Source organism: Oreochromis aureus, linkage group 5 (assembly GCF_013358895.1).
Source record: "Oreochromis aureus strain Israel breed Guangdong linkage group 5, ZZ_aureus, whole genome shotgun sequence".
NCBI classification, from domain to species: Eukaryota; Metazoa; Chordata; class Actinopteri; order Cichliformes; family Cichlidae; genus Oreochromis; species Oreochromis aureus.
The window spans coordinates 18,279,173-18,300,372 of record NC_052946.1 but is presented as its reverse complement, the minus strand read 5'-3'; the positions used below and the strand labels follow the sequence as shown (position 1 = coordinate 18,300,372).

The following is a 21,200-nucleotide window of genomic DNA, read 5'->3' as shown; positions in this document are numbered from 1 at the left end:
GAAAAACCTCACAGAAAACCGTTGAAGCGTAACTGAAGTATGTTGGTGCTTCAGGGTAAAGCTGAGAGTAGTGAAAGTAAATGGACTCGTTTTGCACCTGATGCAAACCATGAAAAAGTGCATTAAACTGTTTCGTACACACCACTAAAAAGTTCAGCTCCTAAATATTCACTTTTTCCATATGTTGATATTTGTCTTTATCTTCCTTTTGCTAAACTGTCGAATTCAATCAAACCTGGTCTGTTAAACATTTAAATCTCTTTACTCCCTCATGTGTCATGTGAAAAAGAAAGGCTTCACAGGACTCTTCTGTAGGAAATAAGAGCAATCAGACACTCTTGATTATTGGCTAGTGTGATCACATCTTGTAAAAGCAGGAGGTTTGGCAGCAAATTCAACCCAAGGTCAGACTGTGCAATGTTCAGACAAGTCAAGTTGAGTCAGTTTATTTATAAGCACATTTAAAACCAACACAGGTTGACCAAAGTGCTGTAAACTTATACGGAATAAACTAGAGCAGGAAAATACAGAAGAATAGACGAACAAGAAATACAACAAAAAGAAAAGTGTCTAAACGCAGTCACATTTAAATGGTCTCCTCTTGTGCTTTACTCTGCTTCCTTGAGCAACCAGAAGCTGACCTTTAAGATCTATTTAGGAATATGCATAGTTAAAAGTTCAGAAAGGTAAGACTGTGCAAGGAACCCAAGAGTTACGTCTCAAACTCTACAAGACTCAGCTAGCATGTTAGATATTAAAATTCATGAAACTACAGTTAGAAACAGGCTGAGGGGTTGTTTGGAAAGGTTGCTAGGATAAAGAACATGGCAGCAGGGCTCAGGTTAGCATCAAGTTGCATCTAAATAAACCACAAGACTTCTCAAACAACACCCCTTTGAAGTGAAGATGTTTGGGCATAATACACAATGCTCTGTTTGGCAAAACCCACAGAGGATCTGCACAAACACCTCATACCAAGTGTCAAGCACAGTGGTGGAGGGGTGATGATTTGGGCTTGTTTTGCAGCCACAGGACCTGGAGACTTTGCAGTCATTGAGTCCACCATGAACTTCATGAACTCTGTGTACCAAAGTATTTTAGTCCAGTGAGGCTGTCTAACATGTAAATCACACAACAGGAGAATGATTCCAAGGACAGCAATAAATCTACAACAGAATGCCTGAAAATAAGGGAGCTGTGCATGGACTGAAAATTTTAATTTAAATAAAAAAAAAAAAGAAGAGTGGGCTGAAATTCCTCTACGACAAAACGAGACCCTGATTACAGAAAACAGCTGCAGCACACTTGACAAGCGTTAATCTAAGTAGCTCTTGCTGGCTCAAGCATGTGTATAAAGAGTAGCAATAGTCTGATTTAGAGGAAATGAACGCACTTATGACCATCGCTAGATTTCTTTTGGATAAGATTGAACTGATCTTGCTGAGTTGCCAGAGATGTCAGCTACAGCATGATGTTCAGCAGGGGTGTCTCAGAGGACAAATAAACCTTTAATTTTTTAATGAATTTGATTAATGCTTCAGGACCTCTTTCACCAAACAGATATCGCTGTGGAACAGTGTCCTCTCCTGGTTGGAGCCTGTCACAGCAAGACATTTGTCACATGTGAACACAGAGGCAGGTGTAACAGTGAAGTGTCGTGAGGTGGAGGAGTTGAAATACCTGTGGTCAACAATCCAAGATAATGGACAGTGCACAAGACAGGTGAGTGCAGAATGAGAAGAGAGTGCAGGCAGGGTGGAGTAGGCTGGAGACGAGTGTCAGGGGTGATTTGTGACAGAAGAATAGCAGCAAGAGAGAAAGTAGTTTACAAGGTGGTAGTGATACCTGTTGCCATGTACGATTTACAGACGGTGATACTGAGAAAAGAACTGAAGGCGGAGCTGAAGATGAGATAAGATTTTTACTAGGAGTGACCATAATGGACAGGATTGGAAATGAGAACATCAGAGCTCAGGTTGAGCAGTCTGGAAACAAAGTCAGAGACGGGGATTGTGGATGTACTGGACAAAGGATGTTGACTGTGAAGCTGCCAGGGAAGAAAAACAAAGACATCAGAGATTCATGGATGTGGAGAAGAGCTGGTGTGACAAAGGAAAATGCCAGGGTGAAATGGAGGCAGATGAGCTGCTGTAAAATCAGCCAACAGAAGAAGAAGAAGATGTACGTATGTGGCAATGAAGCCTATCAGTAAGACCCGCTCCCAGCTGATGAGACAGATTATTCAGAAAATGGGTTTATTCGTAATACAGCAGGATTTTGGTTTCTTACATCACATACAGATGTCTCCATGCATTCAGCATTGAAACATGGTCTTCAACATTTTTTTTTAAATCTACTTGTGTAACTATAACGGTACAGAATGAATCATCAGAATCATTTTTTTCTCTGCACTGATTGTTTCACAGACACAGTCTACATCAAAGTTTCTTTAAACCCCAAAGAGAACTGAAGAAATCTACCACCAAATATGAATCAAGTATACAGGCAAAAATCAAAAGAAGACATTATACGACGAAATCTTTGCCTTACCATAGTGAGCTGTGGTGCGAAACCTGCCGTTAGAGGGCATAAAGGAATAAATCATTCTTTACTGGTAAATATGAAACCAAACTCGGTGAGAGGAAATCAATGGGAATATAAGGCCACAAAAACCAAAGGATCTAACTCATGGTTACGACAGATGCTGGATATGTGCTGATAAGTTGGTAGGGCGGATGCACAGCGTGTTGCACTGTTACTGGTGTATGAGTGGCAGCAGTACCCATGTATGGCACAAAGGAATCGTTTCATTGACAGAAATCTGCGGATTCTGCTGGTATCAGTGGCGACGCCGCAATCCCATCTGCTGTTCGGAAAGTTGGTGGTTTGTGAATTTCTGCAAACTACAACATCAACGTACCGATCCGGTTACCCTGCTTCGTTTTGCATGACTTATGCAGATACATCACTGAAATGACGGCATGTCAGATAAACATCATTACAGCCACTTATAGATTCATCAACAATATTCACATTCAGTAATACAGAGTTATCAGTTACAGCATCGTCCCCATCCCCACCCCCACCCCCACCCCCCGATATGCAAATTCGACACAAAAATTAAAAAATTAAAAAAACTCCACATAACCGAGAGCAACCTGATGCAGTTTGAGTACTCGAATAGACAAGCAGCAGCTGTACAGGCCATCTGTGCCGAGTTAATGTGCTATATGCTGTTTTCACATCTAAAAAGACCATAAAGCTGACTAGCCGCTTTTTTTGTTGGTTTTTTTTGTCGTTGTTTTGAACAAATGTTGCCACCTACTGCACTAAAAGTGGTGATTTTTTTTTTATTTAAAAAAAAAAAAAAAAAAAGTGGTGATTTCAGATAGTTTTGTGCATCCTACTGTAAACGGCGCAAGAACACGATGAGAGGAGAAAACCTACAAATAACATCTATGCAGTTCTCTGGATGAAGAAGTACTCAACAGCGGCGACAGGATGCATGCAGGTGAGGCAACTGAGAAAGAGTGTTGTGCGTTTTAAAATATTTAAAAAGGGTGGCTTCGATGCTTCGGGTTGCCACACGGGGAGTAGAAACACGGCACAGATATCAAAAGACGTCAGAGAGCTGCTTGGGATAATACTGTCTAGGCTGCGGAGTTCAAGTACACGCTCGCACGTCAAAATGAAAAGCAAAGCAATCAAATTAGTTATTGTGACATGAATCCGCCAGATGTGACTGTTCTCAAACATGGCTCTGGAACTCTGCAGGAAAAGACGAAAAAACAACAAAAACAAGAAAATAAAACAGGACGTGGAACAGTTCCTTTCATGGACCACCGACAACGGGAAAACATACATCAACAAAGTCAGATCGGACTCAGTGCTGGAGTCCCGTGTGACTCGACACAGCACCTAGAGACTAACATACAGTACATTATATACCTAAAGACGATTGGTGGACGAGAGGTGGACGGAGGAAAAGTGAGTGCCTGCTGTGATTGCTTATTGTTAGTGTGCATATGTGTGTCTCTGTGTGTGTGTCTGTGAGTGAGTGGTTAGATACGAACATGAGAATGTGTTTTTTTATAACCACAGAAAACTAGAAGGACCAGACCAAAAATCTAAATCTGACACCCCGCCCCCCCCACCCAAGACCCAGAATCTTTTATCAATCAAAAACCTCGGTGCTCAACCCGCACCCTCATCCCTAAAAAGAAATAAAAAGTAGGTATGGGTGTGGTCGCTGGATGCTTTCTTCCAGTTTTCTTCTTACTTCTTGTTCTTGAGTTGATTGGCCAGCCAATCGAGGCCCTCGTAGAGGCCGTCGCCGCTGGTGGCGCAGGTGGCCTGGATGTACCAGTTGCGATGACGCAGAGAGTGCAAGCCCAACTTGTCTGTGATCTCCGCGGCGTTCATGGCGTTTGGTAAGTCCTGTCAAAGAGCAGAGGGGTCAGCGAGGGGAGAAAATTGTGCTTCCATCTCTGCGTGGATGAATTTCCTGCATGTTTTCTTTTGACTGGAGTATTATTATTACTACTTTGTAATACTCCAGTGTTTTCACAGGAGCTTTAGAGAGTAGTATTAGGGATAGTTATTCTCTAAGTCTTCTTCTTTCATAGGAGTATTAGAGAATAACTACTCTGTAGTAGAATCTAAGACTAGTCCTGTGAAAACACAGGAATATTAGAACTCTTTAACAGAACATAACAATAGTATTATAACATAATAATAGTAGTATTACAGAGTAACTACTCTCTAAACTGCTCTATAATATTCCTGCTTCGTTAGAGAGTAGTCTTAAGACTACTCTTTACTTTACTTTACTTTACTTTATTTATATAGCACATTTAATAACAACAAAGCGTTGGCCAAAGTGCTGTACAAAGATAAAAAATAAATAAATAAATAAATAAAAATAAATAAAGATAAAAATAAATAAACTCTCTAACATTAGAGCTTAGAAAGTAACTACTCTCTAATACTCCTGTGAAAACCTTTCTTTATAGCAGTCAATGTGATATGTCACATGATGTTAATGATAAGTCTGCACCTAAATATCACTGACCTCACTAATGTGACTAGTAACATCTGTGATTACCCATTAGTTCATGTCACAACGACTAGTTTACTACCTTTTTACTACCCTCGTAATGATTACAACTCACACTATAATTTAATGCCACCTAATTTCCAGAACTGCTTTAAAATTACACAGATAAGGAAGCTGGTATTTGGGGGTTCACCCTCTGCTATGAGCCTGCTTGCTATGTGTATGAATATACATAACACTAGAGTCTCTTGCCTGTTTATTAGCAAACACGAGAAGCACAGCATCCCTCAGCTCGTCCTCAGCCAGCATCCTCATCAGCTCCTCTCGTGCTTCGTTCACACGCTCTCTGTCATTACTGTCCACCACAAAAATTAGGCCTGCAGCGGCAAGTGTAAGAAACAAAATAAACCATTTGCATTAGAAGAAGAGAAATGTGAGCGCTTACATTGCTGTGACCCTCTGATTAACTCCGCTCACCCTGCGTGTTTTGAAAGTAGTGTCTCCAGAGAGGACGGATCTTGTCCTGCCCACCCACGTCCCACACAGTGAAGCTGATGTTCTTGTATTCCACTGTCTCCACGTTGAACCCTGAAATAAGAGGTCACACAGCGCGTGAAGCAAAACATCATATCCACCGTTGGCTGGTGCGAGTAGAAAGCTGCTTCCACATACCGATTGTTGGGATTGTGGTGACTATTTCCCCCAGTTTGAGCTTATAGAGGATCGTTGTTTTTCCAGCAGCATCAAGCCCCACCATCAAGATCCTCATCTCTTTCTTCCCTATGAGGCTCTTCAGCAAATTCCCAAAAATGTTCCCCATGATTCAGACGATGTTCCTAAACGCCAGTTTAAGTGCTGGAGGCCTTTCTGCAAAGTGTCAGTTGTCCAGCGGGGATTGATTTTTTTTTTAGGAGGGCTGAAAAGAAACAGACATTGAGAAGCAATCATGCTGGTCTTAATTATTAACATGCTGAAATAAGACAGAATGATTAACGAGCCAAACTGTCAAGTCTGTTAAATTACAATGCAGTAAATACTCTGGCTCACTCCTCCTCTCACCTCTCAAACACTAAAATGACAAAATCAAGCCAGAGAAATCTCACTTCTACATGCACGCAGCAAGACAGGTGCAGAGCTGTGTTACTCGCCCACAGTCATTATCACAGAGCGGGTGATGGAGATGCCATGACTCCAGGCTTCAGCACAATCTGTTCAGACCCTTTCTGGTGCTTTTTTCTCTCCTTCAAATGTTAGCCTGTAATGGCGCCAAGCCCTTAAAGCACATGAAAAATGTCCTATATTACAGAGCGTGGCTTGAACACATCTATAACAAAGCCATCTGGTCATAAGCAGGGACAAAAGACTAAAATTCTCCCTTTAGATTACTTTTACACCGAGTCATATCAGGCACAACAAAAAAAAATAACAAAAAAAACGTGCCCTTGGTGGGTGTAAAATCTGTACAGCATGAAGGGGAAAGGAGGGATAACCTCAGGGAAAGCAGCAAGAGGAAGTACATTTCTTTCAGGGTAGACACAGCAAGTAGAAATAGTCAAATGACAACTCAAGGGGCAAAAATAACTAAAAACACTCAACACGGGTGTGATTTCTTTTCTAAGGCTGCAAAACATGCTCTGCACACTCCACCTAAGTATTCATGTAAGGTCACACAAACCAAAGACGAACAAATCAAATGAAACTATACTGTGTACTCAAACACTGTTGAGTGTATGTTTATTTTTAATGTGGACAAGAGCTGCCCAATGCCAAGCTTTTAATATGTTTTAAGTGCAGTAATTAAACAGTCCTATGCTGGCAGCTATTCAGGAAGCGAGTAAACAGGCTCAGTAAGGTGAAATTTAAGACTAGAAAATATAAATAAATGAGGACTTCCTGCAGCCCTGTCCATGGTGCTGAACACGATCGGCACCCTGCTGCTGTTTCTGACACCAGCTCCTCTCCTCATCCAGCTACCGCAGGTTCAGACACGGCATATTTCATTAAATGGTGATCTTAGGTGGGCGCAGGGCCCCGATGTGCCGGTCTGATAGCATTCATTCAGCTGCCAGTGACTCAGGTTAGCCCGGGATGCTACGTTAGGTAACCCTTACACGGGGCTCCTGTAAAATCTCTCGTCTTTACCCAAGCTTAGTTATCGCACAAAGTCGCGCCTTTCCCCCCCAATTATCGCTTTCATAATAACTTCATTTATCAGTCTAGTTTGCTTCAATCGCGGAATCGATTAGACGTGACGGTAGCTAGCGTGCTGATCCGCCCCATTCATCCATCCGTCCGCTCATCACCTCAGCGGGCATCAGGCTGCTAGCGAGCCGTCACTCGTTGTTACCCGGACCGAGTGTCGGGGTAACAACGAGCCTAACACATCCCCCACCGGACAGACATCTGCTCCACTGTAGTTTGATCACCTGCCGGGAACTACGTGGATTTTTGTCGCGCTGATGGTGGAGCCAGTATCCTCACTTACCTTAGCTGAGCAGTCCTCTACTATCAACGTCTCACGACACTTTCCGGGAGAAACGACTCAGCAGCAAGCGGGATCTCGCGAGAGCAGGTGTCAATCCAACAATACAATACGACCAAAAGGTTGTAAAGACTGTTCTCTCTGTTTTTCTTTTCTTTTAAAAACAAAGCCAAGTTGTCTGTAAGATTATTATAGTTAACTAAAACTTCACGTAAAAGAGCAAACCGTGAATTTTGCTTAACTAAAATAATAAAAATAGAAACTAGACCGAAACACAAAAAACGGGAACTCTGTGAAAGGATGCTGAGCAAGCTACTCAACACAAATAAACGTTTAAAAAAATGTATAGGGAAGCTTTATTTCACTCTTTAGCAGATGTGTTGTCTGTGACTGAGATTCAACTCGATTCAGTAAATTCTTTAATAGGTTATCTATTCTAAACTACTGAAATCTTGCCTCTGGCAAGCCTCTAATAATTAAAAAAGCTAAAACTAACATCAAAAGCGAGCTAAATGAGGAAAGAAGTAAAGGAAGTAAAGAAGATAAAAAAAGGAAGTGAGGAGTGAAAATAGATAGATACAGACTTTATTAATGCCACACTGGGGAAATTCACTTGCTACAGCAGTACAAGGGTCAGAAAGAAAAAGTGAATAAGATATATTTTAGAAACAATAAAAACCTTGGGTCTTGAGCATTATTGGGTGGGCTGTAGACAGCCAGGGTCTTCTGTGTGTTTCTCTGTCCACCTCTGGCTCTCGGTTGGGGGAGTTTTTGCAGTCTCTCAACCTCATTTGAAGTATGTTTCATGACAAGCACTCATTGACACTCCCCTTCTCTCTCTCACACACACATACACACACACTGTAACAGCATGCTGCTTAAGGAGCTGCTCGGAGCCGCCAGTCTTTTCCAGGGGGTGAAATAAAATAGGAATCCTTATTACACATAGCATTCTTGGTCACCTTACCTCCTGCTTGGTTGAGTTGGTCAAATGAGGTCACTCATTTAAATGAGCCAGCTTATGGGAAAACAACTGTATAGATATGCAGGGCTTTTAAATCACTGGGCAATCTTTCGGATCTTTAAAATCTTAAGTCATGTAAGTAGTATGAAACACGAATGAGTCATACATATTCACACTGCACACCATGGAAAAGCAACTAGCTGTTCCATGTATGAAAAAATCTAAAAGTTGGGGTCCTTATTAGGATTAAATACAAAATTCTGACATGTCATAGCAGGAAAACTGCATTAACACCAACAGCAGTTACAGTCAATTTAGGTTTAACATTTAACAGAAAAGAGGCTTCGTCAGTGTTATTAATTACACCTGTGCTCTTCATTTTATCACCAGTGCCTCGAGGGCCTATCAGCTGCCCAGTTTCTTAGACACCCACATCACAATGTGCTGTAACACATGGGAATTTCTAAACATTTCCCACATGCCACAAAACCCACCAGCCCTAGCTCAGGGAATACTCTTTTAAAGTGGCTTAGTTCGTGGAGATCCTATTAAGCACAAATGCATTCAATGATATAAACTATGGATGTCTAATCTTAACTGAAATAACAAACCTGTTTAAAAAATTGCTGAATTAAAAAAAAAATTGATTGGGATGTTCTGTTCTTACTATTTTAGTTTACGTTGATTTTGCAAAGTACAATATGAAAACAAATCAGTTCCTGAACAGTGAAATGCAGTATGGTCTGATGAATAAAACACAAACTAAGTATAATAATAACTTCTTGTGTTTTTCTAATACTTTATTATATTTCTTTAATACATAATACATTCTATTTAACTGCACCTTTCATGACATTCATCTTACATCTAATAGAACAAGAGAAATCAGCTAATGCTTTCAATGTGAATAAGCTTGCTTAAAAAGGTTTTGAAAGAAGTTTTGACTCTGAGTTTACTGCACATATGTGAGAAGGTAGAGTTCGAAAGTTTTGTTGTAGCATAAGAGGACAACCTAGCACCTAGAGACAACAGGGAGTGGGGGAGGAGTGCAAGTCTGGAGGAGATCAGTGAAATATGCAGGGCAAAGACAAGGAAGAGCTTCAAATGTTATCATTAATATTTCATAGTTAATTTGTTGTGGTAAAGGCAGCCAGTGTGGTTGATTAAGCAGACATGTGGCATTTTCTGCTGACTTTGGGAGTTCAATGATCAGTTGAATTCAATAAATAAGTTTGCATGAATAAGTTTATAGTATATTTATGGGCCTCCACCGTTGTGTTGTTGAGACCAGAGTTCATGATGTTGGGACTGTCTGTTGCAGAACTCATGGTTCTTTTTTCATGAAGACAACTTTTTACAACAGGCTGTGTGCTGAAGGTCACTGACATTCTATAGAAAAAATTTGTGACCAATCAGACTGCTCCCTGATGGTACTACATAACACATAAAAGTATTCTTGCTTATGACACCACTGAAACTGTGAATAATCCGTTGCATTACACTAATGCGCAAGCAAAAAATTAAACATGTAATGTAGCACATGCAATTGCTTTAATGGAGCTAGAGCATTTGTAGGACAGGTTCACACAACAGTCACAATAACAAGTGCTGAGAAACCAACTTATCAAACCAGCCCAGCAGGTTCACCCAGAGACAACTAAAAGCTACAGATTTACTTCAATTATTTTGAATGAGTTAATCACCATCAGCTTCAGCATGGGTGCAACTGTAAATGAAAGAAATCCAAGTGCCACTGTGCCCGATACAATGTTACATAAAACTTCTGTTATGTGCAAAGTTATTTGGTTTTCAGGAAATGGTTGAAATTGTTTTTCAGCACTTAGTAACACTTGTGCAATACTTCCCTGCACAGATGGGGAACAAAGTAAAGCATTTGTTGCGTAACAGTAATGTGGCAAATGATCATTCTGGACTGCATAAATGAGAGAAAGTAGTTTAGCATAAATCAACCTGATTTATCAAGTAGATACGAACTGTACCACGACTCATAATGACAAATTAGAATATGTGTTTTCACCACCATTGCAGTTCACAGTCAAATAATTAGATTTTTTAAAAAGCGGCAATTAAACTGAAGAAAGTACTCTTTATCTTTGGTTTGCACAAAAATTTGTCTGGTTTTTATTTAGGTTTTCAGGGTAGCACTTTTAATTATGTACTTATTTTAAAATAGAGCTTCACTTTAAATGTTTAAATTCTTTCTGGTTTGTAAGATACACACATTTGCTTTGAGACATATACGATGGTTATGGTCTCCGGATATGACTAAGGGACACGGTGCTTCATCCCGGCAAGCGGTGTTGCAAGAATCACATAGCAAGCAAGGGTAGATGTTTGTTTTAGTTAACACCAGAGCTAAATACTATAATTAACTCCTCTGCACGAAAAACTATCCTTTGTCTAACACATGAGCATGTGGCACAAATCTGCAATCTGGGACAGTGTTCTTGCAGAGAACCTGAATTAAATGTGTATAGACTGAAGGCCATTTCTTTAAAATTTGCTTTGAGAATTGGCAGTACTTAAGGAAGAAGTAAAAATACTAATGAAATAAAACACAACAGATTTGCATTACAAATAATCAATTTGGCATGCATGACTGTGACTATATGGGGTGACACAGAGAGACTGACATACTTAAAATGTTGGATGTTTTGACTAGTTGTACCTGAATTTATATCATTTCACATTTTCTTTATGTTAAAAATGTCATTATGTTTCACAGCCCAGTACAACATTTCTGGATATTTGTCTATTCATTCATTTGTATTTTACTGCACATTATTTTCTGTCCCCTTTAAAGTTACAGTGTGTAGAATCCCACCAGTAGATGTCAGTAGACTGCAGACTGCAGTCAAATAATTTTGGTTTTCTTGCCCCTCCCAGTTCAAGTGCATGATCGTAGCTACACTAGCTGCTGTACTACAAATAACCCTGGTGACTCTATATTGCCAGCCTGCTGTTTACCTCAGCTGTCAATACGCCAGAGGAGAAGTGTCCACATCTTTTTACGCTGGAGGCTGTAAAACTTTATGAAAGAAGTTTAACATGATTGATCAGTAAAGTCAGTAAAGCTCACTTCTGTCTGATGACAGTGATACTGAGGTGAATTGTTAAGGATATGCTGAACTTTTTTTTTTTTTATCAGAAAGTGTTCCTGTTAGCTGCTGTTAGCCAGCATTAGTGAAACTTATTCTGAAATGGAGATAACATTGTTGGACTCTGAAACACCAAATAAACTCTCATACAATGTGATTATGTAATGAAACTGTTTATCAGAAAGAAAGTGTGATTCTTAGGACACTTGATTCTAGCATTTGTTGGCATAATTTTATCTTATATGCAACTATTGCTGTTGAGTGGTCGGCTCATTGTCAGCTGTCCTGGGAGGGTGGGGCTCACATGTCTAATCTGCTGACAAGCATGTTCGTACACATTTTCAGGAAATGAGGCTTGAGGAGGATGTGGAGATGAGGGAGGAGAGACACAATAAAAAAGAGATTATGAAAATACACGTGTACAAATGTTAAATAGTTATATATAGCTTGAAAGAGCAATTTATGATCTTTAAATAACAAGTAACCTATAAGATGTCTTAATACATGCTCAATCATCCACGGAAATCTGAAAAAGGTGATTCTGTTCATCTGGATGTGGCTGCCGGCAGAGTTTTCGTGGATGTTTCAGGAGTATCGGAACATTTGAGACGCATTTTTTTGTTTTCAAACCCCAAAACACGCTGCGCCAAAAATTGGTCCACCCCAAGGATCGGATCCCCCAGCAGGAGGGACAGGAGGACCCTGATGAAGGCCACAAGCCAAAACGCGTTGGTCAATTATTAAAGTTGTTCATCTTCCCCTAAGTGTTGCTGGAGTTCCTGCATTGTGAATTCTTTCATCCTCTCCATGCACCTTGGAAGTAGGTGAAGTTGTGCCAGAAGTTTTTGCAGTGCCAGGAGGACTGTCATGATTTATACATTGGGAAAACGGAACAACCTCTAGCTAAGCAGATGGCACAACACAGAAGAGCTAACTTGTCAGGCCAAGACTCCGCAGTCTATTTACAACTACAGGCCAGTGGACGTACACATCCTGGACAGGGAGGAATGCTGGTTTGAATGGGGAGTCAAGGAGGCCATTTATGTGAAATGTGCAGTCAGCTGAGACTGAAGAAGTCACTTGGATGTTGACCTAACACCTCTTCTCCCACTAAAAACACTACGTCCAGATGAACAGAATGAACTACGTACATGACCAGTCTTTAGCCACGTACATAAAACACGATTAGGCAGAACATGGATGTCCATCTTGTCCATCAAGATGGCAAAGCAACATGGCGGCTTTCACAACCCAGTGCCCGCTCCCATGTGTAATTTCAATTTGCTGGAAGACGTAATTACACACTAATCAGTGTGTATTTATGAGTACAACATTGATTTCTTTTTTATTAAATAACCTAAAAATTACTTTCTGTACCTTTAAAGCGTGGCATCTTAGAAAAAAAGAAAAAACAAACAAGACTTTCGAGAAAATTTCTATTACGATACATTATTTAACATCACTTCCGGACTAAAGCTGGGTACTACCCATCACCCTCACGTTTCCTGCAGTTTAAACCGGAGGGCAGAGGGAGACTACCATCGACGTGGCGTCTGTAGCGGAGGGGTGTTTGCTCTTCAGCACGCCGACTCTCTCCAGCATGGAGCAGCCACACAACAGTGAAGGAGGAGAGCCGTGCCGAAGTTGCGCAACACCGCCCCCCAGCGCCTCTGCAGAGTTTCCGCTTGACACCCACGGCAGCCTGATGGGATGCATGCGGAATGTTTGAGGCGGGCTCTTTTGGAAGACCCAGGTGTTGGGACGGCGTCCAGCAGCTATTAGAGCTTATCGCTACAGTATTACAACACATCAGCATTACCTGGCGCTGAGCCACTTTGGACGCAGAGGTCGACGGGCACGGCTTTCTCACTCTCTTTAGCTCTGCTGCTGAGTGGAGAAGACTCCTACACGGAAGTTGCTGTTGTCGGATGGCATCTCTTTCCCAGAAGTTCACAATGAGGACGGGAGTTTTTCTGCTCCTTCTCGCGGTCTTCACCTGTGGACTCGCGCAGGTAGAAGACGATGACGCGCCCGAGGAGCTGCAGGTGGAGACCTTGGTGAGTATTACAATGCAATAGCAGCAGCTCTAAAACAACTGCAGCCACATAGATGCATGAGTGTTAACAGCCAACTCTTCTGACCAAAGGTGAAACCCGAAACTTGCTCCATGCTTTCCAGAATAGGAGACACGCTGCAGATCCACTACACGGTGAGTCCACGGCTGCTGATGTGTATCGCTTCACTGAGATTTGCAGGGAGAAAAGCTGAGTGCGTGCGCGGTTCTTGTATATGTGGCACCGTCTGCGTGAACCATGTGGACCTGCGCGGTGTTTGTGTATTTTCGTACACACGTGAATAAAACAAAGGTTTTGCGCGAGCTGAACGGCTTTGACCGTCAGCTAATGCTTGTCTGTGTGGCTTAAATGTGGTTTTATGTGTAGATTCACTCTGATTTTATTGTGGAACGATGGGGCGGTGCAACACGTCAGCAGTAGCAGTACCAAGACCACAGCTCATAGTTTTGCCACTCAACACGAATACAGAAACTTAATGATTAATTATGTAGATTTAAAGTGGATCAAAAATATGTAAAATCGACTTTTTAATTTTAATTTTCCTATTACAACCCAGAAGTCCAAACTTAACTGCTGCAGTTCTATTTTTCATCCAGAATAATAATTAATATAAAAATTAGTTTGCTGATGCCTCACAGGGAATTCTGGGTACACATCCAGTGTGTGTGGCATTTGCATGTTCTCTCTGTGTACTCAAACTTCCTCCCACAGTCCACAGACAAACATGTTAATTAGTGCTGACCAGTGCTGATGCATAATATCCGCATGGCTGCAAGAAACTTTACATGGTCTTGACCTTGTGTTAGTTTATCAGAATCCCATTACTTCCATCTCTGAGATCACTGTCCTCTGCCAAGTGGTCTTGGGCCTCCAACACGGGTCCATGTTAAGGCAGCAGTTGGTCAAGTAGTGACTTTGAACTGGCCCCTAGGTGTGGATGTGAATGGTCATCTGTCTCTCTGTATTAGCTCTGTGATAGACTGCCGACCTATCCAAGGTGCACCCTGCCTCTCGTCCTATAACACCTGATATAGACTCATCTTGAATTAGATAAGTGGAAGAAATAGATGAATAGATAATAAAAATATAGATAATAAGAAAAAATATCATTTATATAGAACTTAAAAAAAAATCTTGTGCTTCAAAGGTGTCAACAAATTAAAACAAACATGGAAAAAGACAAATAATAAAAGCACAAAAACTAGAAACTGTAAGCATCAGTGTTATACCCATAAAATAAAACTGTATACAACAAGAATTTAGGCAATTTGAATAGAGAATAAAACATTTGCTACTATGTTACACCCTGATTACTCAGTTTAGGCACCTGTAGACGAAAAACATGTTTATTTGTTATGAATCTTTAAATTTACATGTTGTTTTGGGGCTTTTATTAATTTTGATAAAAGCTGCAGCTCTCTAGTTCACCTGGTGTTAAAACGACATTCATTAAGAGATCAATTAGACTCTGAGTGCTTTTTAATTGTTAATTAACACTTCATGATTTAGCTCTTTGTGGATTCAAGTGACACAGATGGGACAGGATTGCTTAAATGAAAATGTGTTCAAAGGTTTCTGCTGCAGGGAAATATTTAATTCTTCCATGTTAAGTAGCTTTTATCTCTTTTTCCAGCTAAGCTAACCTGGCTCCAACTTCTTATCTAATGGACCTATGGAGCTTTTATGCAATTTTCTGCCCCACTGATTGCTAATATCGTACACTCCTCTCTTATATCTGGTTCTGTTCCTTCTTCTCTTAAAACTGCAATAATAACTCCAATAATGAAAAAGAATGGTTCAGATCCCTCCAATCTAAATAATTTCAGGCCAATTTCAAATCTCCCTTTCCTAGCAAAAATTCTTGAAAAGATAGTGGCTGCACAGGTTCATCATCATCTCATTGGAAATAACTTGTACGAACAGTTTCAGTCCGGCTTCCGTTCATGTCACAGTACAGAAACAGGCCTAGTAAAAATCACCAATGATCTTCTGCTTGCAGCTGATTCTGGACTTATATCCATCCTCATTCTCCTTGACCTTACAGCAGCTTTCGATACTATCTCCCACTGCATCCTCCCTCACAGATTAGCATCTATTGGCATCAATGGTACAGTACTCGCCTGGTTTACTTCTTATCTCTCTGGCCACTCACAGTTTGTTCAATTATTCCCTCACAGATCAGTATCTACTCCAGTTAATTCCGGTGTACCCCAAGGCTCTGTCCTGGGTCCTTTACTTTTTATCATCTATCTCCTACCCCTAGGTAATATTTTTAGGAAGCATAACATCCAGTTTCACTGCTACGCAGATGACACCCAGCTCTACCTATCCTCCAAACCCACAGCTACTCTCCCACCCACATCCATTTCTGACTGTTTAAGTGAAATCAAGGTCTGGTTTACTCACAACTTTCTTAAACTTAATAGCAACAAAGCAGAATTCATTTTAATAGGCACCAGATCAAAACTGACTACAGTTCCAACCAGTCTTTCGTTATCCATTGATAACTCTGTTGTCACACCCTCCCCTCAGGTTAAGAGTCTTGGTGTCATTCTCGATAGCACTCTGTCCTTCACAGCACATATAAATAATATCACTCGGTCTTCCTACTTTCATCTCCGTAATATTAACCGTCTTCGTCCCTCACTCACACCACACAATACCGCCATACTTGTCAATGCTCTTGTCACATCTCGTCTGGATTACTGTAACTCTCTTCTCTATGGTTTACCTCATAAATCCCTCCATAAACTGCAGTTGGTTCAAAATACAGCTGCTCGTATTATTTCCAGAACTAGATCCACTGAACATATAACACCTGTTCTTAAACAGCTCCATTGGCTCCCAATTCACCTCCGTGTCAATTTCAAGATCCTGCTTCTCACTTTCAAAGCGCTTCATAACCTCGCTCCTCCATATCTATCCGATCTTCTCCATACATACTCACCCCTTCGTACACTCCGCTCTTCTTCAGCTTCCCTTCTGTCAGTTCCACCTGCTCGCCTGACTACCGTGGGACTCAGAGCCTTTAGTTGTTCTGCCCCGAGACTTTGGAATGCACTTCCACTTGCTTTACGGACCACACACTGTCTCACCACTTTTAAATCACTACTCAAAACCCATCTGTTTAGAATTGCATACACCTGATCTGTCTTAAGCCATTTTTACCTTGCTCAGTTTTTATATTTGCTTTTATACTTTTATGACTGTTTATGTCTAAATTTTATCTACCATGTTTGCTATATATACATTTTTTTTTAATGTTTTTTATGGTATTGTTTATGTGCTACTGTAAGGTGACCTTGAGGGTCTGAAAGGCGCCTATAAATAAAATGTATTATTATTATTATTATTGTTATTATTAAAAATCAAAATATTTCAAATCCTGTAATATAAATGTGTCTTACTTTGCTCATATCTGACTCATATTTGGTCATTCCTTTTACGAGTTAACATTATAGAAATTGATATATGGTGATTTTTTTGCAGAAAGTTGCATAAAAGCTTTATATATTCCTTAGATAACCAGCTGAATAAACAGGAATAAGAGCTAGTTTGTTTTTTCAGAAGTAACAAAATTTGCTTCTAACATCTGTAAGTGATGTGTTGTGGATGTGTAGAAAGCTGGAAGGCAGATTTTGTTACGTTAGCTTCCTCCTGTTTTCCCTCTAGTGCTAAAGTAATCTAACCACAGACATGCCTGGCAATCAGTCTTTTCATCTAACTCTTAGCAAGACAGTGAATTACAAAACTGTCACGACCTTCCTTTAAGGTGTAAGCGCCATGGCTTATATTCCCAGACATGGATTAAGACGAGTCCCATACGAAGAACCTTTTGCAATAGAGAAGTCAATTAGACATCTTTTTAGGTTTGGCATAGACTTAATCCACATCTGGGAAACTCACCAAATGAGTTTGTCTTCTTATTGCATCAATAACACTCAAACACACATATATACTTCAGGTTTTCCACAAATTTTGAATGACTTCTTGTATTTATCTTCAAAGCTATAAATCTGTTTTGCGGTTAAAAAGACAGTGTCTCAGACTTTTTTCACGCTTCTTTAAACTCAAACCCACCTCTGTAAAATATGCACCCACTGTACGTTTGACTCAGAAATGTAAACACAGCGGTGAAATCTCTCAGCATTTTAAAAAAAAATTTTTTTAATTGAATGTTGAATGTTTTCAGGGTAAACTGATGGATGGAAAGGTGATTGACACATCTTTATCCCGGGATCCTCTTGTTGTTGAGCTGGGGAAGAGGACAGTCATTGCTGGTAAGTTAACAAATGATGATCCTTAGGAGCAGCTCTGTCAGACTGATTAGCCTATATTTGATAATTAGTGGTGGGCGTGTTTTCTAAACTGACCGAATGTTTCTGTACAAATTTCATATAAGGTCTGGAGCAAAGCTTGGTTGGCGTCTGTGAAGGGTAAGTGAATAGCAAACCAGTTAATTCACCATGCATGCCGTCACAAATCAGAAATACCAAAGTGGATAGTTTTGAAGTGAATCTGAGGAATGCTTCATGTATGTTTCTGTTTTCTCATTCAGGCAGAAAATCAAAGCCACTATTCCCTCTCACCTCGCATATGGAAAGAAAGGTTACCCTCCAACAATTCCAGGTACTAGACTAGAAATATCCTAGAGCACATGGCAGTATGATAAATATAACACCAATATCATATTGCCATATGTATATAATATAAAGACAAATTTGGAAAATCCTATTGAAAAATCTTATGGGTGTCGAATCCAGAGAAATCTCTTCCAGGACTACAGCTTTAGGTGATCTGTTAAAAAAATGCTGAATGGGTGACAGATGAATGACAAAACAGCAAAGGCAACTGTTTCCATGACGGAGATTCAAGACGCTTTACTATAATTATGCAAGCATAACAATATGAAGACAATACTCCCTCATGTGGTGCAAAAACCTAAATAACATAAATACTCTGACAGAAATATAAATACAAAAGAAATATATAATACGGGATAGTATATATAAATATATACTATCACGTATTAAAAAGTAAAAAGTTTATACACGGTGATGACGACAAGATGACGGGTCAAACAAAGTTTGATTAAAGAATTAATGATTTACAGGAATCACATTTGTGTCCACGCTCTCTGGCACCGTCATCCAAACACCATAAAAAGAGATCATTTGTCCAGTAAAATATATGTAGATAAACAGCTGATAAATTAAAGGAAAAAAAATATAGGAGGCATCTTAGTAAGCTGCTGTGCAACCACACATCTGAATACCAGGTTTCTAAGATGTACTTGTATTACCCATCAGCCGTAATAGGCTGTCACCCTGTTGGGCGGGTAGCATGGACACTATATTTGTGAATGTCATAACTCATGAACTGACCATCGGTGGTCAGTTTCAGTGAGGTGCAGTAACTGAAGGCCTTCACTCTGGGCTTGACTTGCTGAGACAGTCTGATCATGCCCTGAGGATGAGCTGCACCCCCTGTCTAAGCCTTTCTGCTACATGTGGGAAACGATATCTTCTGATGTGTCCTGATTTGATTCTTCCAAGTTCATTTCTGAAAACATATGCATAGAAGCACTGCGTTGCGTGGAAACATTTCATTGCATTGTTTTTGTTTCTCCAGTTAACTTTTTCATGGTTTTTTTCCCTATATTTTCTGAGTCATGTAACATATAATCATAAACACGCAGATATAACCTTTAAGAGCTTAAAGTTTTGCAGAATAGTGACTGTGATGTGGATCTGTCCCAGGTAATGCTGCTCTCGAGTTCGAGGTGGAGGTGATTTCACTCTCACAGCAGACGCAGTGGCAGAGGATGGTCAACGATGTGTTGCCCCTGGTGTGTCTGGCCCTGGTGCCCACTCTGCTGGGCTTGGTAGGACTTTACCTCTACAAAAAGGCCAGTGCCCAGAAGGCTAGCAAAAAGAAGGCCAAGGATAAGAAGAGCAAGAAGAAATAAGGACAAATCACTGAACTATTTAAATAAATGTTTTTTTAATTGAACTTGTTCTTTATGTTTGTGTTGAATTGAGATGAGATGAATTTAGAGTAGGTCCTTGTTCATTGGCAGTATGCCAAGACTTTACAGGCTGGTATGTGCTGAGTGTCCTCTCAGGACAAACAGAAAATTACAGGTGAAGAACCTGAAACTGACAGTGCTTGTATCTGAACAGGCTGTTTTTAGGTGGTTAGGCTCACACTGTATTCAGATCTCAAATCAAATGTATATGTAGTCCATACAGCTCTAAACATACATACAGAAGCACTGCCCTGCATTGATCTGACAGGTGGAAATCATCATGGGGGCAATTGAAAGCAGAGAGCAGCAATTACAGTGAAATAGAAAAGTGGAGTGTGTGGGTAGGATTTTTTTTTTTATTTTTTTTTTTAAAGGAGGATATTTTAGTTATGAAGTACAAAAGCAAAGACTCACAGGTCAAATGTTAGTATCTAGTGAATATGTCCAGATACACATCATATCACCATCCCAGGTGTTGACTGTCATAATCCTGATAAATTTCCTAATAAATTTGTAAACCTACAGTTCGGTCACTGAAAAGAAAGATCACATTTACTTTACAGCAATACTAATTTGGACAACTGGTAAGCTGTAAACCAATGAGACAGCAGACTTTTAGATGTTTATTTATTACAAAAAAACCTAATTTGTTAAAAGTTATTTCACCAGAACAAGTATAAAGGGATGGTTTAGAAGCACCTGCTTCACATCCTCATGTAAGAACAGCGAGTTTAAATCACCCTTATTTAGTGTTTAGTGTTTTTTTTATTTAGGCCTTTTGTATGAAAATGTTTTAAATAGTCTCTTTTGCAAGGACCTGCTCATTTGTGTACAGAGAAAGGACAGGAAGCTTTGAAAGGTGTCCACTGAATAGGCTTATGTATAAAGAAACATTAATTAAAAGCTAAATTGTGGTGTGCCACTAAGAGATATTCTCTGCAGTACTGATCATCATCTAATAAGTCCGTAAATAAATTTGGACCATTTCTACTTTTTGAAGATAACTCACATGAAACCCCAAGAAGAAGTTGTAAAAAGAGTCATGCGGACCTCAATCAGAATACAGTCTTGGAAAATTATTCTGTGGTTTTGTGGTTATGTGGTATTATCAGCATTTCCCCTGGTTTTCTTTTGAGCACTACACTGTCCTTTAAGCACAGTGACTCATAATGTCGTGTAGCTTTATTGCAACTACACAGCCCATTTTGGTCCAGCTGAACACAGTTTCCTGGAAATGAAAGAGTTTTGTGCCAGTATAATAATACAATACAATATAATCATGATGTAATATAGTAATTTAATACAATCTTGCTGTCAGATTAAGTAAATCTCTTCAAGTACTGGTGTTATTATCCATACTGATATTTATATAGTGAACTTAAAGGCCAATTTGCTGTGAACCCCAAGTTTTATATATTCATACATGTGTATATGTAGAGATATATATATAGAGAGAGATAATGTGATTAATTAATT

General features: G+C 39.9%; 2 protein-coding genes across 5 annotated transcripts; one reads left to right on the top strand and one right to left on the bottom strand.

Annotated features, from left to right (window-relative positions):
* Positions 1 to 2,240: 2,240 nt before the first annotated feature.
* Positions 2,241 to 8,370, bottom strand: arf3b (ADP-ribosylation factor 3b). 4 transcript variants are annotated; one of them, XM_039612331.1, is made up of 5 exons: positions 8,218 to 8,369; positions 5,729 to 5,972; positions 5,534 to 5,644; positions 5,309 to 5,433; positions 2,241 to 4,437 (listed from the first exon to the last, which is right to left on the bottom strand). In XM_039612331.1, exons 2-5 carry the CDS (start codon positions 5,874 to 5,876, stop codon positions 4,276 to 4,278), a joined length of 546 nt encoding a protein of 181 aa, XP_039468265.1. In that variant the 5' UTR covers positions 5,877 to 5,972; positions 8,218 to 8,369; the 3' UTR covers positions 2,241 to 4,275. The 4 variants fall into 4 exon arrangements, with proteins under 4 accessions (XP_039468265.1, XP_031613043.1, XP_039468266.1 ...); XM_031757183.2 differs by lacking the exon at positions 8,218 to 8,369 and adding an exon at positions 7,542 to 7,764; XM_039612332.1 differs by lacking the exon at positions 8,218 to 8,369 and adding an exon at positions 6,160 to 6,181.
* Positions 8,371 to 13,289: 4,919 nt separating this feature from the next.
* Positions 13,290 to 19,708, top strand: fkbp11 (FKBP prolyl isomerase 11). Its single transcript, XM_031757114.2, has 6 exons — positions 13,290 to 13,678; positions 13,768 to 13,830; positions 17,889 to 17,976; positions 18,099 to 18,132; positions 18,255 to 18,325; positions 19,456 to 19,708. Exons 1-6 carry the CDS (start codon positions 13,550 to 13,552, stop codon positions 19,662 to 19,664), a joined length of 594 nt encoding a protein of 197 aa, XP_031612974.1. The 5' UTR covers positions 13,290 to 13,549; the 3' UTR covers positions 19,665 to 19,708.
* The last annotated feature ends 1,492 nt before the right edge of the window (positions 19,709 to 21,200 follow it).